The sequence below is a fragment of the Neoarius graeffei genome, chromosome 23, assembly GCF_027579695.1.
Source record: "Neoarius graeffei isolate fNeoGra1 chromosome 23, fNeoGra1.pri, whole genome shotgun sequence".
NCBI lineage: Eukaryota > Metazoa > Chordata > Actinopteri > Siluriformes > Ariidae > Neoarius > Neoarius graeffei.
The window spans coordinates 43,724,971-43,745,528 of NC_083591.1; the positions used below are offsets into that span (position 1 = coordinate 43,724,971).

General features: G+C 40.7%; 1 protein-coding gene across 1 annotated transcript in view; it reads left to right on the forward strand.

Annotated features, from left to right (window-relative positions):
• The first annotated feature begins 1,739 nt into the window (after nucleotides 1-1,739).
• Nucleotides 1,740-20,558, forward strand: part of rab31 (RAB31, member RAS oncogene family) — a 63,336-nt gene continuing 44,517 nt past the window's right edge. The window contains exon 1 of the mRNA XM_060906217.1: nucleotides 1,740-1,924. Within this exon, the coding sequence (XP_060762200.1) occupies nucleotides 1,889-1,924 (36 nt within the window). The 5' untranslated portion in view covers nucleotides 1,740-1,888. The remainder of the gene's footprint in view (nucleotides 1,925-20,558) is intronic.

Here is a 20,558-nt window from a genome sequence, read left to right on the forward strand (position 1 = left end):
TAGCGATACACTGTTGATCATGACGAACTCTCATTGTCGAGTATTTTATCCGGCCTAGATGACGCGAGTAAGAAGCGATATCACCAGAAAATCAATGATGCTGGTGTACGTGATCTGTACACGTTACCAGGCTATCTTTTTCTGGCTTTGTAGTGCTGCAGCGCGGGTGATCTTCCTGACCTGCAGTCGGGCGTGTGGGAAATACCAGGGAAAAAACATAAAAGAAAAAGGAGTGAGATGCAGAAAACACCTTCACTATCCAGCGACATAGGGCATTTACAGGGCGAGCAGAGGGAGAGGTATTTGCAAAAATTGAGGTTAGCAGGCTTAGAGAACGACGTTTACCTGCTTCCACCAGGATTGTTCACTGACGTACGGAAGTACACGAAGCCCTTGTCTTTACCTGACTTCGGCCCACATGATCTGTATACCTATGTTGTTAAAAACCAGGCTGGGTAACATGCCTACATCAGCGGGTCGTCCCTGGAGCCGGTGGTCGCCATCTTATTACAGCTAAGGTTTGTTCACATTTTCATTTACTTTCGGTCCTCAGGATAAACAAAATGTTCTTAAATGTCATTGAAATAACTTCTTAGTCTGTTGAGACATGGCCCGTTATAAATTTGCTGTTACCAGGCAATGACCAAGAACTGTATTATTAGGGTCGGTGTCTGTGTTGTAGCAGTGTATTAGCAGCTAGCTGTTAGCACTAGCTAATGTCAACAACATAGTAGCTGGTATGTTACTGTAGCAATGTTTACGTTCAGTCATTTGGATGACTGTTAAAACCTTTCAGTCTCAAGTTTTTCCTTTACTGTATTTACTAGTTTACTGAGCTAGCGCACTCGCTCCCAGCCTGCCCGAGCTAGCGCGCTAGCTCAGTAAACTAGTAAATACAGTAAAGGAAAAACTTGAGACTGAAAGGTTTTAACAGTCATCCAAATGACTGAACGTAAACATTGCTACAGTAACATACCAGCTACTATGTTGTTGACATTAGCTAGCTTGACCTTCAAAATGGCGGACACCGGGGCGTCACGTGACCCTGTGACGTCACGTCGAAATCCTCTATATGAAGGGAAATACGCTGAAGATACACTACCGTTCAAAAGTTTGGGGTCACTTTGAAATGTCCTTATTTTTGAAAGAAAAGCACTGTTCTTTTCAATGAAGATCACTTTAAACTAATCAGAAATCCACTCTATACATTGCTAATGTGGTAAATGACTATTCTAGCTGGTTTTTGGTGCAATATCTCTATAGGTGTATAGAGGCCCATTTCCAGCAACTATCACTCCAGTGTTCTAATGGTACAATGTGTTTGCTCATTGCCTCAGAAGGCTAATGGATGATTAGAAAACCCTTGTACAATCATGTTAGCACAGCTGAAAACAGTTGAGCTCTTTAGAGAAGCTATAAAACTGACCTTCCTTTGAGCAGATTGAGTTTCTGGAGCATCACATTATTTTGTGGGGTCGATTAAATGCTCAAAATGGCCAGAAAAATGTCTTGACTATATTTTCTATTCATTTTACAACTTATGGTGGGAAATAAAAGTGTGACTTTTCATGGAAAACACAGAATTGTCTGGGTGACCCCAAACTTTTGAACGGTAGTGTATGTTCAGCACCTCTTCGCTCAGGGTTTTTCTTTTCTGTTTACGTAATGAGCAACAGGAGGGTCACGTGACCCGACTGAGGGCGCTTGTTCGGTGAGTTTCCGTTAGGCGGGGGGAGCGGGTCAGGGACGCTGTGCGGGCTCTGCAGGAGGAAGAGAAGCCGCTGGAAGTACCGAGGAGGAGAGACAGTTTAAAAAAAAAAAAAAAAGAGGGAGAGAGAGAGACGGGGAATAATGCCTCAAATGTTGTAGGTTGCTCTGTCTCTCTGAAATGGCCATTAGGGAGCTGAAAGTGTGCCTTCTGGGGGTGAGTGGAAAAACTTCCTCAGCATTCTTGTGGAAATCCAGCGACTGAACAAAACAGAACGGCTTGTTTGGACCGGTTTCTAAACAGTCTTAAACGCACAAAATGCTGTAATTAGTTCGAAAATGTGTTCTGGTTTGATGATATAAATCTATTGTGTGGTATTTTATTTTATCTTTTTCCCCACAGCCGCTTAGCAGTTTAATGGAAACTTGCCTGTAGAGGAAGCTAACATGCTAACTCACTCCCTCACTTAGTGTAACCATGCCGACTGGTTTCAGGGGAAAGTACTGTAGCTCGTCTCATTAACACTTTAAAAAGCCCTTCGACGTCGCCAGATGGCGTCATGCTCGAACGTGCTTATTCATTGGATGGTTCTTTGCATATCAAAACGTGTTACGTGAGAAGGAAGTATAGATAAGGGCTGTTTTACAATCAGGGTACAAAGTTTGCGTCACAGTCAAGTCAACTTTATTGTCAATTATAGAAAGTTGATTTGACTGTGACGCAAACTTTGTACCCTGATTGTAAAACAGCCCTTATCTATACAAACAGCCCTTATCTATACTTCCTTCTCACGTAACACGTTTTGATATGCAAATAACCATCCAATGAATAAGCACGTTCGTGCATGATGCCATCTGGCGACGTCGAAGGGCTTTTTAAAGTGTTCATTTTCGGGTTTTCACCGGTTTCGGGTGACGTCAGTGAAATCCCTCGATAGCATAATTTATGCTATAGAGGGATTTCACTGACGTCACCCGAAACCGGAAGTAAACAGACCCTGCGCCATATTGGAAGACCAACAAACTCGTGATTAGGGGGAAATAACGGCAGCGGTATGTGAACCCACGAGAATAAAGTGGAGTGGCAAACGACTTAAACAAACAAATCTGAGCTGTTTTATTTATGATTTATTGGCCCAACAGTAGACTTGAAAGAAACCTGTGTGAGACTTGGCAAAAAACTGTGGATATAATGGATAAGTCTGTGCATGATCTGTGGACACTTTGAGGTAAGCAAACACAAGAAATTCAGATTTAAAACATGCTAAATTGGCCCCAAGTTGATAACTGTATGAGGAGTAAGTCTCCCAGACTTCTACTGTTTAATAATAATAATAATAATAATAATAATAATTTAGGATGGTTTGGGGCTTGCTCTCCCTCCTATTATATAAATAAAGCATAGTTGTTGTGTAGGCATATATCATAAATACATATGTATAATTTGGATAAATTAACCTAAATTATGGATACCTTAATAGTAACAAGTGTTAATTTTTCAACTGAAAAGATATATTATTAAAAGATAAACAAGATTACCTTGGCCATAACTATGTGTAGGTTATTCTTAACAGCTGTAATATCACGAACCAAGCCACTAACAACATAATTGTAATGGCCCTGTCACACTATAGCGTTTTGTTCGACGTTTGGTTGCGTTTTTAAAAATTTGAGAAACGCCGGGGAACGTCGACGTTCTTCAAATTAAGTTTCTAGGTCAACGATGTCTTGTAACGCTTGGGTAACGCTCAGCCAACGTTCCCTCAGTGTCAGGCGACGTTTGTGGTCCAAAATAGCAGCAAAACCTAGTGTTCTCATAGCGTCCACAGCGCTTTGATAGCGTTATCATAGCGTTTGGGTAGCGTCTGCCTTGCGTCCAGGTAATGTTCTGGACGTTACACAGACGCTGGAAAAATTCAGAACGCTGACAGACGTTAGAAAGATGTTGAAAGAGCGTTACATGAGCGTTAAGAACGCTCGGCGAATGCTGACGAACGCTGAAAAACGTTGGCGACACGCTGGACAGACGTTCGATGGACGTTACACAGGCGTTAGGCAAGCGTTACCCAAGCGCTAGGCATGCGCTGGACACTCGACCCTGATGGGCCGGCGTCCGCCTAGCGTCCAGGGAACGTCCTGACTTTCGAGTAAAGTTTGAGTAACGCCCGCAAACTTTCGTGTAACGTTCCTCTAACGTGTAAGTAGCGTTTTGATAGAACGTCCTGAATTTTTGTGCACACCCAAAACTATTTTTCACCCTCAGCGTTCGCCGACGTCCCTCGACGTTCCCCAACGTTTGCCGACGCTCGTCTAACTTTCTTGTAACTTTTTTCTAACGTTCTCGACGTTCCTCTGCGTTTCGCAACACGTTACTCGAACGCTGGTGAGAACGTCGTAGTGTGACAGGGCACTAAGCCTGTAGCCCTTTGTAGGCCTTCAAGTCATCAGCAGTGTAGGCACTGGGTGTAAACAACAAATAGTTTACAATGTCTGGGTAGCAAACAGATGGCAGAATTGATGTCCGGTCCTCCTTATGTTTCCATTCTCCCTTGCCCCGAGTCTTATCATATGGGTCAAACCCATCAATCACAGCCAGTTTCTCCACATACCGTGCCCTTTCTGCAGCTGGTGATGTACTCACATAACCAGAATTATCAGCCATCGTGTCACTTCACTCTCACTCGTACTTTGTTTTATATTGTGAGTATGTATGTATGTATGTATGTACTTGAGGTCTTCCAATATGGCGCCCTAACAAAATCTCGTGGTACGGTGACGTCACGCGGTAGCTATCTATAGACCCCTTCGCATGTTTGTAAACAAACCGACCGTTGCCAGGATGCGCGCGCAGCCTGGACTCAGAAACAATGGCGCTGCCCATAGAGATCTTGCAGTCACGTGACCGGAAAGTACACAGACGCCATCTTGTCGGGCAACAACACAGCTGAATACTGCTGCACTCGCGTACAGAATGGATCAATTTCAACCGACGGACTACACGGCTCATTTTTCTAATGCACAGATAATTAGATATATGTCTAAAATAAACAGTCTACAGATTTGTGACCCTTATGGCTTTCCGGACGGAGTTTTCACGACCGTGTCAGTGGATCTTGAACTGCCGGAGATGGAATACCCAGACGTGCATAATTACCTAATCAACTTTCCTTCGCTGTTCAGTGGTGAAGCACTGCGTGCTTATAAATCTCTGGAGAGTTATCTTTACAGAAATTCAGGATTTGTCAGCCCCCCTAAGATGTGGCATCTTGTAAAGAAGAAAAAAAACTATCGTCATTGGCCGGGTAAGTCACTTAACTGATGCTAGATATCAGTAGTATCTAGCATAGCACTGACCAGCCGATTATGGTTGAATATTTTATATTATCAGTTAGATCAAGTATCAGTAGTCTATCACTATTATTATATATTACTGTATAAAAAGCACCACTTTCAGGAGTAAATCATACATGGCATATATATTTATTTATAAGTCCTTATAAGGATTGATCCTTATATTTATAAGGATTTATTACTAAGACAGTGGTAAATTCTTATAAGTTCTTTACTGTTTTTTTTCGTACCACACCGCTAAAGACCCAATCCACTCCCCCGCCCCAACCCTCTTTTCTCAGGCTCCCACTTCCCGGAATTTTTTTTATTAGAGCAAGTCATAAACTTATGCTGCAAATAACCACATGGATATACTGAAATAAATACATGACGAACCTGAGATGAAATGGTCACTGCACAGGCGCCAGTGATCGCTCCTTCCAGTCGGTACCCATGCCTTGTTCTTGTTGTTTGGATCAGCCCGGCCGATAGCAGCAATCCATTTTGCGCGCCTGTCAGGGTCCCGTGGCAGCCTATGAAACTTTCTTCCTGTTTTCTGACCTCTCCTGTTGTGGCATTTATATGCCATGCAAGTATCCGGCATTGTGGCACGGTAATATTTGAATATTTCAGCAAAAAAAAAAATGAAAGTCAGCGTCGGAAAGGCGGCGGAAATATGGCGCTTGACCGACAAGATGGCGTTTGTCTACAATCTGGAGCGGATGTGACACCACATGCAAGTGCTCCATAGACCGGCATTATGAGCTGTCAGATTATGCAAAACAATTGTCGTTACAAGATCAAGAATGCTACATAAATAAGTTAACTCTAACAAGTGGACATCGCCTACCGGATCCGCATTTAATTAAAGAGTGGATGGACGATGTTAGTAAGTTTTCCTCTGATACCTGAAGGCAGTCATACTATTTACAAAAAATGTCAAACTCAAAAAAAAAAAAACCTATTTACAAAAGTAGCCTGCCATCAACATTCTGGTTACAGCGAGACTACAACTTGATTAACAATGGGACATTCATATTCATTTTGTTTTAATCAAATTATGCCAGTGATGTGATGGCAATGTGGCTTTAGCTACAACAGCAAATACCAACACTAAATAGCAATTTGCAGGAGGTAATGGCATGAAAGGAATGATAGTGTAAAGAGTGCAGCTAAGAGAAATCAGAGCTGCGTAAAAAGCGAGAGGCAGAGAGCAGAAATGAAACTGAACGGGGCGGGAGCTAGGTTAGAGCAGTCAACGTAAGTTGGTATTTAGAGTGAGGGCACACAATTTTACCTTTCCATCCTTGCTTTAAAATTGTGATTTTCGGCATACACAAATAATGATGGCACAAAATCTGGACTGCTTGAGTCAAGCGAGACCTCTCCTACAAACAAAATTGCATGCAAAGCTAAGTTAACATGCTAACAATATTCATTACATTGTGTAACTATGACCCAGCTAATCAGACAAACGTTACCAAAGTATTTTGCTACATCAATAAACGAAGACTAGAAAGAATAAAAAAGAAAGATTTAATAAATAGCCTGATGTTACCTGTGATGAAGTGGGCTCTGCAAAGCTGTGCATTTTTGATTGTGCTTTCATCCCAGTCTATGCGTTTGATGGCTTGTAGCCATAGACATCAGCGATTTTTTTTTTTTTTTTTGAATGGGTGAGATCCTGCTGGAATTCTGTACATTTTAACCCCATCACTGCTACGATTCTGACACCCGACAACACAACAACTAGGCATTTCTTCCAAATATTTCTTCTCGTCTCTACCGTCGCTGAGTCTTTTTTGGGTCCAGGCTGCGCGCGCAATTTCCTCTTGCGTATGAATGACGTTTACTGCGAGGGGATCTATAGACCCCTTTCACATGACGTCGCCGCGAGATTTTGTTAGGCGCCATATTGGAAGACCAAGTACATGCACTCACAATATAAAACAAAGTACGAGTGAGAGTAAAGTGACACGATGGCTGATAATTCTGGTTATGTGAGTACATTACCAGCTGCAGAAAGGGCACGGTATGTGGAGAAACTGGCTGTGATTGATGGGTTTGACCCATATGATAAGGGAGGGAGAATGGAAACATAAGGAGGACCTGACACCAATTCTGCCATCTGTTTGCTACCCAGACATTGTAAACTATTTGTTGTTTACACCCAGTGCCTACACTCAGTGTTCAAACTATGCCGATATTTTTGGGGGGTCCCTTTTTTTCCCTTGGGGGTGTGTGCGCTTGCACTTGTCTCGGAGCGCGGATCTCCAAACACATGAGAAGCCTTGCGCTTGTCTCGGAGCGCGGATCTCCAAACACATGAGAAGCCTATCTTACGCACATATCACGCGGACTCCACACACGCATCGCGTCTGATGTCATAGCTCATCAGGGAAAATCGTGTCCGCATTGGCATGTTCAAAAAACAACCTCGCGTCAACAATGATACCACACGCAAGGAAAAAAAAAAAAAAAACAGTCAGGCTACTCAACAACCAACCTGGCAGCAGCGAGCAAGCCCCAAACCATCCTAAATTATTATTATTCAATTGTAGAAGTCTGGGAGGCTTGCTCCTCATACAGTTATCAACTTGAGGCCACTTTAGCATGTCTTAAATCTGAATTTCTTGCGTTTGCTTACCTCAAAGTGTCCGCAGATCATGCACAGACTTATCCATTATATCCACAGTTTTTTGCCAAGTCTCACACAGGTTTCTTTCAAGTCTACTGTTGGGCCAATAAATCATAAATAAAACAGCTCAGATTTGTTTGTTTAAGTCGTTTGCCACTCCACTTTATTCTCGTGGGTTCACATACCGCTGCCGTTATTATCCCCTTATCACGAGTTTGTTGGTCTTTCAAAATGGCGCAGGGTCTGTTTACTTCCAGTTTCGGGTGACGTCAGTGAAAGGGGTCTATACATGCTCGACATACAGCACAGATGAAATTTCAGTCCTCTCTGACCCACGGTGCAAACAGGCAATGCAATAAATAAAAATAGAATAATTTAAAAAAACAAACAACAGTATAAACACTAGATAGGAACTAGACATAGACTAAACACTCAGACAATATAAACAGTATAAACACTAGATAAGAACTACACACGGACTAAACACTCAAACAGACAATATAAACAGTATAAACACTCTAGATATGAACTAGACGTAGACTAAACACTCATATATATGCACACACACACATAAATTGGTTCAAATAACCAAACAGTCAAGGGCACTTGAGGTATAGCAGGGAAACATGAAATAAGCAGTATAAACAAACTAGCAGCTGTTAAGATGAGGTAGTGCGGAAAAATTTCAAATTGATTCAAACTGGTTCTTGCACCAGACGTTTTTTTTTTTTTTTTGACAATTCAGAATCCACTACTTCCATAGTGCTTTTAAATATAAGGCTGTAAGCTTTGTGTTAGTTGTCTCTAATATTTATGCCCCAATATCTTGACCACATTTTAGGATGAAAATAATCATTTTAGATATGTTATTTTATATTGAAAAATTAGCTGTCTCGGAGAGGACATTTTTTTTGACACAATTACATACTAATTTGATCAAAATAATCTGAAAACTTACTGGCATTCAACATTAAAACTTAACTATGTTTCCAATGATATGGAACCACATATTTGTTTTATGGTATAAAGAATGATTTAAGTGCATCCCTTTTGGAGCTACCTGTGGTCAAAAAAAGCACTTTTTCTAAATGACACGAGTAATTTTGCTAAATATGACACATATTGCCATACATTCACCAAAAAATAACGTTATCACCAAATTTTTTTTTGCATGGTAAATAGAGCTATCACAGGGCTACAATAAACAGCCAAGTTTATTTAGTCAAGCCTTTTGATATTGAAGATAAGTGTTAAATGTGATTTTTAGCTTGCGTACCCTGATTGTAAAACAACCCATAAATAACACTGGGGAACAATTTGAAGAAAACTTTCTGTTGAGTTAGATTTTTATGCTGATTAAAACTAAAATTGGCATGCTGATTCCAAAATTGCAGTCAGGTTTTTTTTTTTTTTCCCTAGCACATCAAGTTTTTTCTCCACAGCTTACCCTCCAGATAAGCAAAATTCCACTGATTAGCTGTAGTAAGACTATTTGAAGGTTATGGAAGAACGTTATCAGGGTAGATGGGATGTACATATGATGGCTGACTATTGTTGGAGCATCAAACGCGATAGTCCTCAAGTTGAACACTCCAGAAAAAGCTATAAACGTAAATTTTTACCTTAACTACTTGCACACAATAATTACAGTAGCCATATCCTTTGTAAAAACATAAGTGTTAAACATTGCAGTCATGCCTGTTTCTTTCATATTTCATTGTATGTCAATATTTGTAAATTTTTATAAAACAAGCACATATCTGTTAAGTACAGTATTTTTCATATTTTTTAAGAAAACGGGGATCCTATAGTTCAAGAACTTGACGTGATAGAGAAAAACTGAGATCAGTTTTGGATTCCGCACCCAAAAATTAGTTAAAAACAGCTGTCAGACCTAACTCAACAAAAATTGTGTTCCCCAGTGAAGCAATACTCTGGAACGAAATGCTTTTTAGGGCTATTTTTGCATGATTGGGAGTGCATACATTGAGTTGGTAGCACAATCACATCAATTGGTTGTATTTTGAGAGAGTTTTTTTTTTTTTTGTGATTTAAACCGAAAGCGCTAACACGGCAGTGCGACGGGCATGTCATTTCGCCGATACAAAACGCTGTTTTTAAAACCATTGCCAAGGTCCAAACAACATTACAGTTCAGTGGAAGTGAGTACAGGGTTCCTACACACAAACTGAAGTGTCCCTGGCTCTGTAAGGCGACTCATTTTAGATTTTTCGGATCACGGATCTGCCGACGGCAGTTAAATACTACAGCTAGAAAAATTAAAAGTCTGTGCGTATTTTTATTTTAACCGCTGAAATGTACAAAAAGAAATGTAAAAAAAAAAAAAAGTCGCATATTTTTCTTGTAACAGCACTGTATCCCTGGTACTAGGTCATATTTTTTTAAGTAAAAAGTATTAGAATCGCAAATACAAACGACAATGTGTGTTGTATATATCCACTTCAGCCGAGTCCAAAAACGAAACTATGTACGACATTGAGTATTCACTTGAATGTTTTTATGGTATTTACTAGGGCTGTGCCCGTTTACCATCAGTTGCTCACGATATCATACCATATATATCGCGATATATCGAGTTAAACGATGTCTTTAATGTATTGTAAGCGGGGGCAGGAATACGTTTGGCGCCAAAATTATTCAATCAATGAGTCTCGAGACGAGGCCATGGAGACATGGGGGATGTAATTAGCGGCTTGCAGTGTCTGTAGCAGAGCGCATTGAAGCAGAGCGCCTAATTTCTAGTGCGCATGCCCTGAGTAACTGGAAGCGCCATTTGTAAATAAAAAGTTTTTGGTTGGAACAGGTTGCAAGCATGAATTTCCGTCGATTTCTGGCATGAAACATGCTTTAAATCAAGTGAAAATTGATGACAACCTGCTACAGAACCGGGAGATATGCATGAAATGTCATATATGGGATTTTCGATTTTCAAGTGAGTAAACGATATCGTATCGTTCCCCCGAAAATCGTGCATGATCGAGTATCGCGAGCTGTGAGCACAGCCCTAGTGTTTACAACCGCTTTACGACAGTGTCAACCTCGTGCTGACCATGGCTGATGCTGACAGCATGGATTCCGAGCTATCGCCTCAACTGTACGTAAGCATGAAGTGTGGTAAAGAAAAGTCTTTTCACTGTCTCACTAACCAAAACGTGGGCGATTTCGTCTCTCAAGCGTTGAAAGTAAACAATGAAAAGATCAAAACGATCTTTGGTTCTCAGAAAGAAGGTGGTGATGTAACGAGCGCAATGCTGAATATGCCTGCCATAACGTTAGTTCGCGATTTTGGCTGCAAGTATCTGACTGTGGAATTAGAAGAGGATGGTGGCGCAGAGAGTCCTATCGAATCAAGTAGCACGAACGGATCAGCCTTCGATGTGCTCATGAGAGCTCAACGGTCATATGACCACATATACCTTCAGAGAAGTACGTACTGGAATGCTAGTCCGTGTTATAAACTTGTACACAAGAACACAGACACAATATGTGTGTATGTATGTATGTATGTATGTATGTATGTATGTAAAGTGTGTCTCTTGAATTTAAATTATCATCTTAATCCGACATTGAAATTTTGCCATGCAAAAAAAAAATTGGACAAGGACACTTTTTTTTTTAATATTTTTATTTCGACCGACATCATCAAAAATATGTTGAAAAAGTCAGTGAACCTAAAGATAAAAAATGGGTGGCCTAAGTGTACGGACAGATCGTCTAGAACAGACCTGGGCATTTTGCGGGCCGCATCCGGCCCTTTGGTTCATTCTGACCGGCCTGCCTAAGGTTAATTAGAAATTACAAAATAAACGTATCTTCTAATTTTACCTCATGCATGGACTGAATGTGCATTGCTTTTATTTTGAAGTTGTGTTCAACAAAAACGCAATGCGCGCGACATGAACATGACATGAAATCCCACGAAACCTAATCCCGCGATAACTACTTCCATAATTTGTCCAGAAAAACCACAAACTTGTACGTCATCCTTCAAACGGTCCAGCCAATCACATAGTGTGACGTCACCAGCAGGCGCCGGAGCCCAAGCCGATCTGTAGATCTGATCCCTACACCGAATCGACGTTGTTGCGAGCAGGTCACAAGAAGACTTTAGCCCCCAAAATGTCCGCAAAAAGAAGAAAGGTAGATGCCGAATGCAGGGCTTTCAACAAAACATGGACTGCTAAGTATTTATTTACTGAAGTCAGAGATAAAGCCGTGTGTTTAGTTTGCGGAGAGCAGATCTGAAAAACTGAAAAACACCAAATGAGGTGATTAGACTACAAATGTGGGCATCATTATTATAATATGATGTATCTTGCTTGATATTTGGAGTAGAAAGACAATATTGTGATGTCTTTTATTGTGTTTTGGGGTGAATGTGACTGAAAAAAAAAATAGTACAAACGTTCACATTTTGTTAACCATTGTTTTGGGAAATTTGATTGAATAAATGACATTTTTTTGTAAGGCAACCTCGTTTTTTCCATACTCTTACCAGTCTTAGCAGCTTGTAAAAACAATGTTATTTACTGCTTTACATAAAGAAATACAATTAATATTATGCAGAATTTAGTTCAGCCTTTTGGTCCGGCCCTCCACAAAATTTTGTTTCTCATGTGGCCCCATGGAAAAAATAATTGCCCACCCCTGGTCTAAAAGACGTACCTTCCCGAAAGTAGTTGTTCTCCAGATGCCATCTTCAGGGGACAGTCTGTAAAAGTTGAGTGCCGAGTGCAGAGCTAAATCCTCAGGAAATGCACAATTTCATAGCATTTTATGGAAACACAGTCTAGTGTTTAGTTCGAAATTAAAAGGAAACTGCATGCAACGGGGCGGCACGGTGGTGTAGTGGTTAGCGCTGTCGCCTCACAGCAAGAAGGTCCGGGTTCGAGCCCCGTGGCCGGCGAGGGCCTTTCTGTGCAGAGTTTGCATGTTCTCCCCGTGTCCGCGTGGGTTTCCTCCGGGTGCTCCGGTTTCCCCCACAGTCCAAAGACATGCAGGTTAGGTTAACTGGTGACTCTAAATTGACCGTAGGTGTGAATGTGAGTGTGGATGGTTGTCTGTGTCTATGTGTCAGCCCTGTGATGACCTGGCGACTTGTCCAGGGTGTACCCCGCCTTTCGCCTGTAGTCAGCTGGGATAGGCTCCAGCTTGCCTGCGACCCTGTAGAAGGATAAAGCGGCTAGAGATAATGAGATGAGATGAGACTGCATGCAACAACATTATAGTCCAAGTGGGTTGGAATTTTGAATGGGAGGTCATGTGATGCTACGAAATAGAGCTAAATCGTCTGGAAATGCACAATTTCGTAGCATCACATGACCTCCCATTCAAAATTCCAACCCGCTTGGACAATAATGTTGTTGCATGCAGTTTCCTTTTAATTTCGAACTAAACACTAGACTGTGTTTCCATAAAATGCTATGAAATTGTGCATTTCCAGAGGATTTAGCTCAGCACTCGGCTTTTACAGACTGTCCCCTGAAGATGGCATCTGGAGAACAACTACTTTCAGGAAGGTACATGTTTTGTATTCAGTCTTCTAGATGATCTGTCTGTACACTTACAGAGCCAGGGACACTTCGGTTTGTGTGTAGGAACCCTGTACTCACTTCCACTGAACTGTAATGTTGTTTGGACCTTGGCAATGGTTTTAAAAACAGCGTTTTGTATCGGCGAAATGCCATGCCCCTCGCACTGCCGTGTTAGCGCTTTCGGTTTAAATCACAAAAAAAAAACCTTTCTCAAAACACAACCAATTGACGTGATTGTGCTACCAACTCAACATATGCACTCCCAATCATGCGAAAATAGCCCTAAAAAGCATTTCACTCCGGAGTATTCCTTAAAGATAACTCTTGTATGGGTACCAGATTAGATTAGATTAGATTAGATTAGATTAGATTAGATTAGATTAGATTAGATTAGATTAGATTAGATTAGATTAGATTAGATTAGATTAGATTAGATTAGATTAGATTAGATTAGATTAAACTTTATTGATCCTTTTGGGAGGGTTCCCTCAGGGAAATTAAGATTCCAGCAGCATCATTACAGATAAACAGAGAAAAGAAATAGAGAAAACTTCTAGATAAATTAAAATAAATTATTTACATATACAAATATAAAAAGAATAAGATATGGGGAAGAGAGGAAGGGGGAGAAGGTGGGGAGAAGGGGGCGGCGGTAGGAGAGATATTGCACTTTATATTGCACATTGTCCGGTATTGCTTACTGTTAGGCTAGGCTACTGCTCCTTCCTGTCCTTCTGTTACCCCTCCTCCCTCCCTCCCTCCCTCCCTCCCTCCCAGAGAGGAGTTGTACAGGCTGATGGCGTGAGGGACAAAGGAGTTTTTGAGTCTGTTCATCCTGCACTTGGGAAGGAGCATTCTGTCACTGAACAGGCTCCTCTGGTTGCTGATGACGGTGTGCAGAGGGTGACTGGCATCGTCCGTGATGTTCAGTATTTTGTCCATAGTCCTCTTCTCTGCCACCGTCACCACAGAGTCCAGCTTCACGCCGACCACAGAGCCGGCCCGCCTGATCAGTTTGTCCAGCCTGGATGTGTCCTCCTTGGATTTGCTGCCCCCCCAGCACACCACGGTATAAAACAGGACACTGGCGACCACAGACTGATGGAACATCCACAGGAGTTGGATATATAGGAGTTGTAGGGAATGAGATGGCAGATAAATGTGCTAAACAAGCAGCTGGAAATTCCAGCATGGATATCGAAGTCGCTTACAGCAAGGCAAAAATTAAAAGTAGGGTTAAAAACGTAGTTAAGGGAAAATGGCCAACATTATGGGACAGTGGCCAGAGTGGGAGACAGTTCTATAATATCCAGAACAAAGTGGGAAAGGGTAGAAATACCAATAGAAGCAAGGAAGAGGAGGATGCTTTTTCAAGAATGAGGTTTGGACACACAAGACTAAATAGTTCTTTGTTGATAATAAAGAAGCATGCAGATGGAAACTGTGAATTCTGTGGCAGCCCAGAGTCTATAGAGCATGTTATTTTGCAATGTCCTAAATATCAGGAAGAAAGACGGACTAATTTTACAGTTGCAAGGGAAACAATTAATGTTAAACTTGGAGGACATTCTGCAAAGAAGTTCAGGTGAAATCTGCTTCAACTATGTATTTAGCTTCTTAAGGAACACAGGTGTAATTAAAATAATTTAGGTGTTTTGTTTTTGTTTTTTTTTGTTTTTGTTTTGCCTCATACTTGAAAAGGTTAAACTCAAGTACCACACCCCAGTCCAGCTGGTGGTGGTAATGCACCATTGAAGCTAGTTGCCAACCGCCATAAAACCAAAAGAAGAAGAAGGAAGTATAGATGAAAGTCTTCCGGATTTACCTGGAAATTTGACAAAACTCTTAAATCTCCGGTTTCCCGAATGGAGAAATTTATTTTTCGGATTTTTCGCGTTGTTAGACGCGGTGTAATACTTCGCATCGTCCTTGCCTGGGCGCAGTCCTTAAATAGCCAAAACATAGTTCTTTGATTAAAGACAGGTGTTCTTTGTTAACGGTGCGCCATCAGGTGCACGAGCTAAGGCACGCAAGACTGACACCGTTCTGCGCAAGCGCAACACAATCGCACCAGAAAGCATGGTCAAGCTGCCAGTGTAGCTGCAGTCTTTTTAGTTGCGAATTACAAGTATTTCCTCGTGTTAATAATTCGCCATGTCAAAACTAGCAAAACTTTCCTCCTTCTTTCGACGTGAAGAGAGGTAAGCAATTTATTATATATTTTTTCCATCAAAGTTGCATTTTGTGGCTTCGAAGCTAAGTTTTAGTGCCGCTTCTAGAACACATCATCAAGAAAACGTGGAAGAAACAGCAATAATGGAAGAGCCGGTTTCTAAGCTACCTAAAACTAGCAATGGTAATTTATTTTTTGTTACATAATGTACTCAGGCTGCCGATCAGTGTGAGACCCTGATTTACATGAGAAATTTGGTATTCATTGGTGTGTTTAGGGCCCTGTCCACACGGCAATGGATTCAGGTGAATCTGTTAAAAATTTTTTATCGTTTCGGCCTGGCGTCCACACAGCACCGGCATTTTGGGTGCCCCAAAACTATATTTTTTGAGAACGGGTTCCAGAGTGGAAAAATCTGGCAACGGCGCCGTTGCGAAGTCGTCTGGATGAGTAGAACAGATTTGTTTACGATGACGTCACAACCACATGACTAGAACAAGCAGCACTCTCGCGCGCATCATTCGTAACAACAGCAGCAACAATGTTTTGTATGAACCACTGCATTGCATTCACTTTTGTATACAGCTTTTCTTTTAAATAAACAAGTAACTGAACCATTTCTTGAATTTCTTTTTTTTATTGGATAAGACTGCTTTTCAAAATGTTCACACATGATATAAAAAGTTATATAAATTGTATAAAAATGCTTTTCAAAATGTTCACACACAATAAGAAAATTAAGTTATATAAAACTATGCACACTAATAAAACTAATTTGTACACACAGAAGGCATGATTTCCTCGCGTAGTCGCAGCCGCCATCTTGTTGTTGTGTGTTTGTTCCTGTGAGTGCTTCACGCCGGGTAGAAGAAGGAGTTTATGCGCATGCGTCCTACTTCTTCTATTGTTCTGGTGTCTCCGATGGGACCGTCTTACAGCGCACGTAGAGGTGTGGCATGTGTATTGCATCGTTTTCAGCAAGCGTTGCGTTGCCATATGTACCTGATATTTTACTGATCCGTTGCCCATGTGGACGCGATATATATATTTTTTTTTACTCGCTAAAAAAAATCTCATTGCCGTTGTCATGTGGATGTAGCCTAAATTTACAGACAATACGAACTAATGTAAACAGTTGGCTTCAACTCGCATAAATATGAATTGGAAATTTTTAGTTCACTTTAGCTTATGCAAATGCACAACTCTGTTAAAAGATTGATAAACGAGGCTCAATGTCCCCAACATGGAAACCTGAAAGCTTTAGAAACTCTAACAGACCTTTACTTTTTAACAGTACTGTTTAGGGATTTTGCTGAGTTGACCTTCAAGTGTTTGATATATTGACATGTTAATCATTAATGTACATGAAAGAAAAAGGCTTAAAAGTTATAACTTGTTTTAATGAAAAGTACTAAAATACACTAGAATGCAGGGTTTTGCGTGTTATGTTATTAAAATTTTTTCGGGGGACCCCCCCCCCCCCCCCCCCCCCTTAGTTTGACTTTCAAAAGTTCAGGATTTTTTCTTTGCTCCACTTTCATCTCTAACCTCCTAGGGCTTAGCGGTCACATGCGTGGACAGCACTTTATGGAAATTCGGAACAAGAATCCACATATGTGGACATACTTTTTCTCTAAAAGTACATCTTATCAAAAGATGATGCTTAGTTTTTAATCAGGTTCTAATAAGCCCAAATAGCAAAGAGAAATAAAAAATGCATGTAAAAAAACAGCTTGGGCCTTAGGAGGCTAAGGAAGGACGATTAGCACGGGAGAGTTCGCCAAACTAGAGCGTGACGTAATATTGCACATGTGCACAAAATTGGTTGGCAAGAACCATTCAGAATAGCTGACAAAGTTGCATCATCACCTAGTTTTGTAGCGATTTATCGCAGTATGCAAGTTCGTTGCCAACTGATGCGAAGCAAAGATATGAAGCAAAGCTTCTGTACAACAGTGGCACCAAAGTTCTGCCTGATCCTTACACAGTTACGGACAAATGGGACCCAAATCCAAGCGCCTGGCCTGACCTGACCTTCAGCGATATCTACCTGTATGTGATTGACACGCCTTCAATATACACAAAAGAATCAAGTCTCTTGATGCATACAAGTGTTAATTATTTAGTTGTTTTATTGAAATACATATGTTATTTACCAGCATAAGGGAGGTCTGTATCATGAAATACCGTGACCGAGGTCTTGAAAGAGGGCCTCGGTCAGTACTCAAGGCCGAGGTCACGGTATTTCACCATATGGACCGACCTTAAGCTGGTAAATAATATATTTTTGAGCGCCCAAAAGGGAAAGCTGAGCCAAGCCGCCATTTTGAATCCTCATTCACGGCTGTAATGCAAATTGCTTCCTCCTCAGTATACAAGTGCACTTCCATAGCAGGAAAAAAAACCTACATTTTGCCGCCTATGTCGTCCCCTATTTATACAAATAGGAGTCATTCAGGATTCAGCCATGTTTTTGCTCGGCGTTAGCAAGTTAGAGGTTTTTAGCTTTCTCCTGAAACATTTTTTTATTTTGTCTTCCTCAGGGTAGTAAAACTCGTGTTCGCTGTGAAGACTGTCGTTATTGCTATCCATGCTGTAAAATTAATGCTATTCTCCTGAGAAATGATGGCAAAGATTTATAAGATTTTTGATAATCTTATAAATGAATCTTATAAAAAAAAAAATGTTGACAAAAAATGCTACTATGTTTTGTTTTGAACGAGCGAGTCACCAGGGGTCTGTAACCGGTACGGACCCGCTCGCCAGCCAATCAGAGCGCAGGATTTGGCCTGCGAAAAAAATAAATGTTATTTACCAGCTGGGAGGTCCGTATTGTGAAATACCATGACTGAGGTCTTGAAAGAGGGCCTCAGTCAGTATTCAAGGCCAAGGTCATGGTATTTCACCATACCAACCGAACTTAAGCTGGTAAATAATAATAATATTTATTTTTTTCTTTACCAAATTCTAACAGAAAATGAGAGCCCCCGAAAGGGAAAGCGGAGACGAGCCGCCATTTTGAATCCTCATTCATGGCTGTAATGCAAATTGCTTCCTCCTCGGTATACAAGTGCACTTCCATGGCAGGAAAAAAGCTACATTTTGCCACCTATGTAGTCCCCTATTTATACAAATAGGAGTCATTCAGGATTCAGCCATGTTTTTGCTCAGCGTTAGCAACAGTTACAGGTTTTTAGCTTTCTCCTGAAATGTTTTATTTTATTTCTTCTTCCTCAGGGTAGTAAAACTCGTTTTTGCTGTGAACACTGTCGTTATCGCTATCCATGATGTAAAATTAATGCTATTCTCCTGAGAAATGCTAGCAAAAATTTATAAGATTTTTGATAAAAATCTTATAAAAAAGATAAATGTTGACACAAATTGCTACGTTTATTGTTGTGAACAAGTGAGTCGCCAGAGGTCCGTAACTGGGGTCCGTACCATGGGATACAGAGCCGCTCGCCAGCCAATCAGAACACAGGATTTGATGAAAATCGGACCGCGAAAAAATAATTTATATTTGCTTTTTGTGCCTAATAATAAAAAGACAAAGATTAAATAGGCACAATATAATATTTGAAACATAAGTTAATGTTGTTGCTTCACATGCACACACCAAAGATATACAGTACAGTACTAAACTTAAACAAGTTCTACATTTAGAATGCACAAGCAGTGTTTTAAATCCAGGCTATGCTATTTATCTTCAAATGCATATCATGAAAAGTTCGACCAATCTTCGAATGTCAAATATTTATACTGCAAAAAGTACATAAATTTGCCGTGAGTGCATTTGTGGAAATCGTACTCGTGTACTGCATACAAATCAGCTGTTCGTGCATTTTTACTCATCTTTTGGTTGATATCTAAGCAATGTCATAGCATAACAAATTATTTCTGATGAGGAAATTTTATCTAACATCATAATATTAAACGCAAAACAAAATAATAAATTATGTGTCTTACCAGACATAGTGTGTCGAAAGCAAACACGGTCGTTGTCGGTTGGTTCCCATTTGTCACACTTAATTGCTGCGATCCAAAGCTTTCGCTGAGCTTCAGGTCTTTTTGGAATACGGTAAAAGCTCTTGGCTTTTACCGTATTTGACAAGATTCTTGTCAAATCTGCATGTGCAGCCGATAACACGACACTACCATAATTAATTAATGACCTGATAACTCCGATCGGCCATTTATAAGTAGTCTCTTGCCAACCAAAACATCATGTGACCATTTCGTGACGTCACCACGAACGCGCCCATAGGTAATCATATGGGGCCGAGTAAAATTAAGGGTTAATTTCACAAGTGATTTCAAAGTTTTCAAAACTTTGAAATCACGAGTGAAATTGATCCTTAATTTTACGAGGCACCATATGATTACTTGTTTATAATGCCACATTATACTTTGGAAGCCATTCAAGTTCACAACACTGGTTCGTAGTTTCCCCCATTTTTCTTTCCTAACTTCTGCATAAAACTGCGATAGCACCATGTCTAACTCTCAGAATTCATATGCCACTAAAGTTGTTTATTTGTCTTTCTGCGGCCCATTTCTTAAACGCGGAAAGCCAAAAATTCGTACTTTTTTTGGTATTTTCATTCTCGCTTGCAGCTTTCAATTGGTTTATCATTTCTTCGTCAAATATAGCGAAACGCAGCATTGCTGAGTCAGCAGAGTCAGCCATTTTGTTGACAATTTACTAATTTTTGTAACCGTAACCAAGCAACGAACGAGCCAATAGCATTTCAGAAATACGGCCCCGTGTTAAGGAGAAAAGCCCTCCTTGATTGACCAATCAGAATTGAGTAATTTGGCCCTATGTATTATTTTTTAAAAAAAATCTAAATTCTAATTCTGATTTTATTATATATACGAATGCGTTTTTGATAGCTATGTCGTCACTGCTATAGCAAGTTATGAGTGTTTTTGAAATATCCTGTGTAATATATCAGTGCGGGCGGCATGGTGGTGTAGTGGTTAGCGCTGTCGCCTCACAGCAAGAAGGTCCTGGGTTCGAGCCCCGGGGCCGGCGAGGGCCTTTCTGTGCGGAGTTTGCATGTTCTCCCCGTGTCCGCGTGGGTTTCCTCCGGGTGCTCCGGTTTCCCCCACAGTCCAAAGACATGCAGGTTAGGTTAACTGGTGACTCTAAATT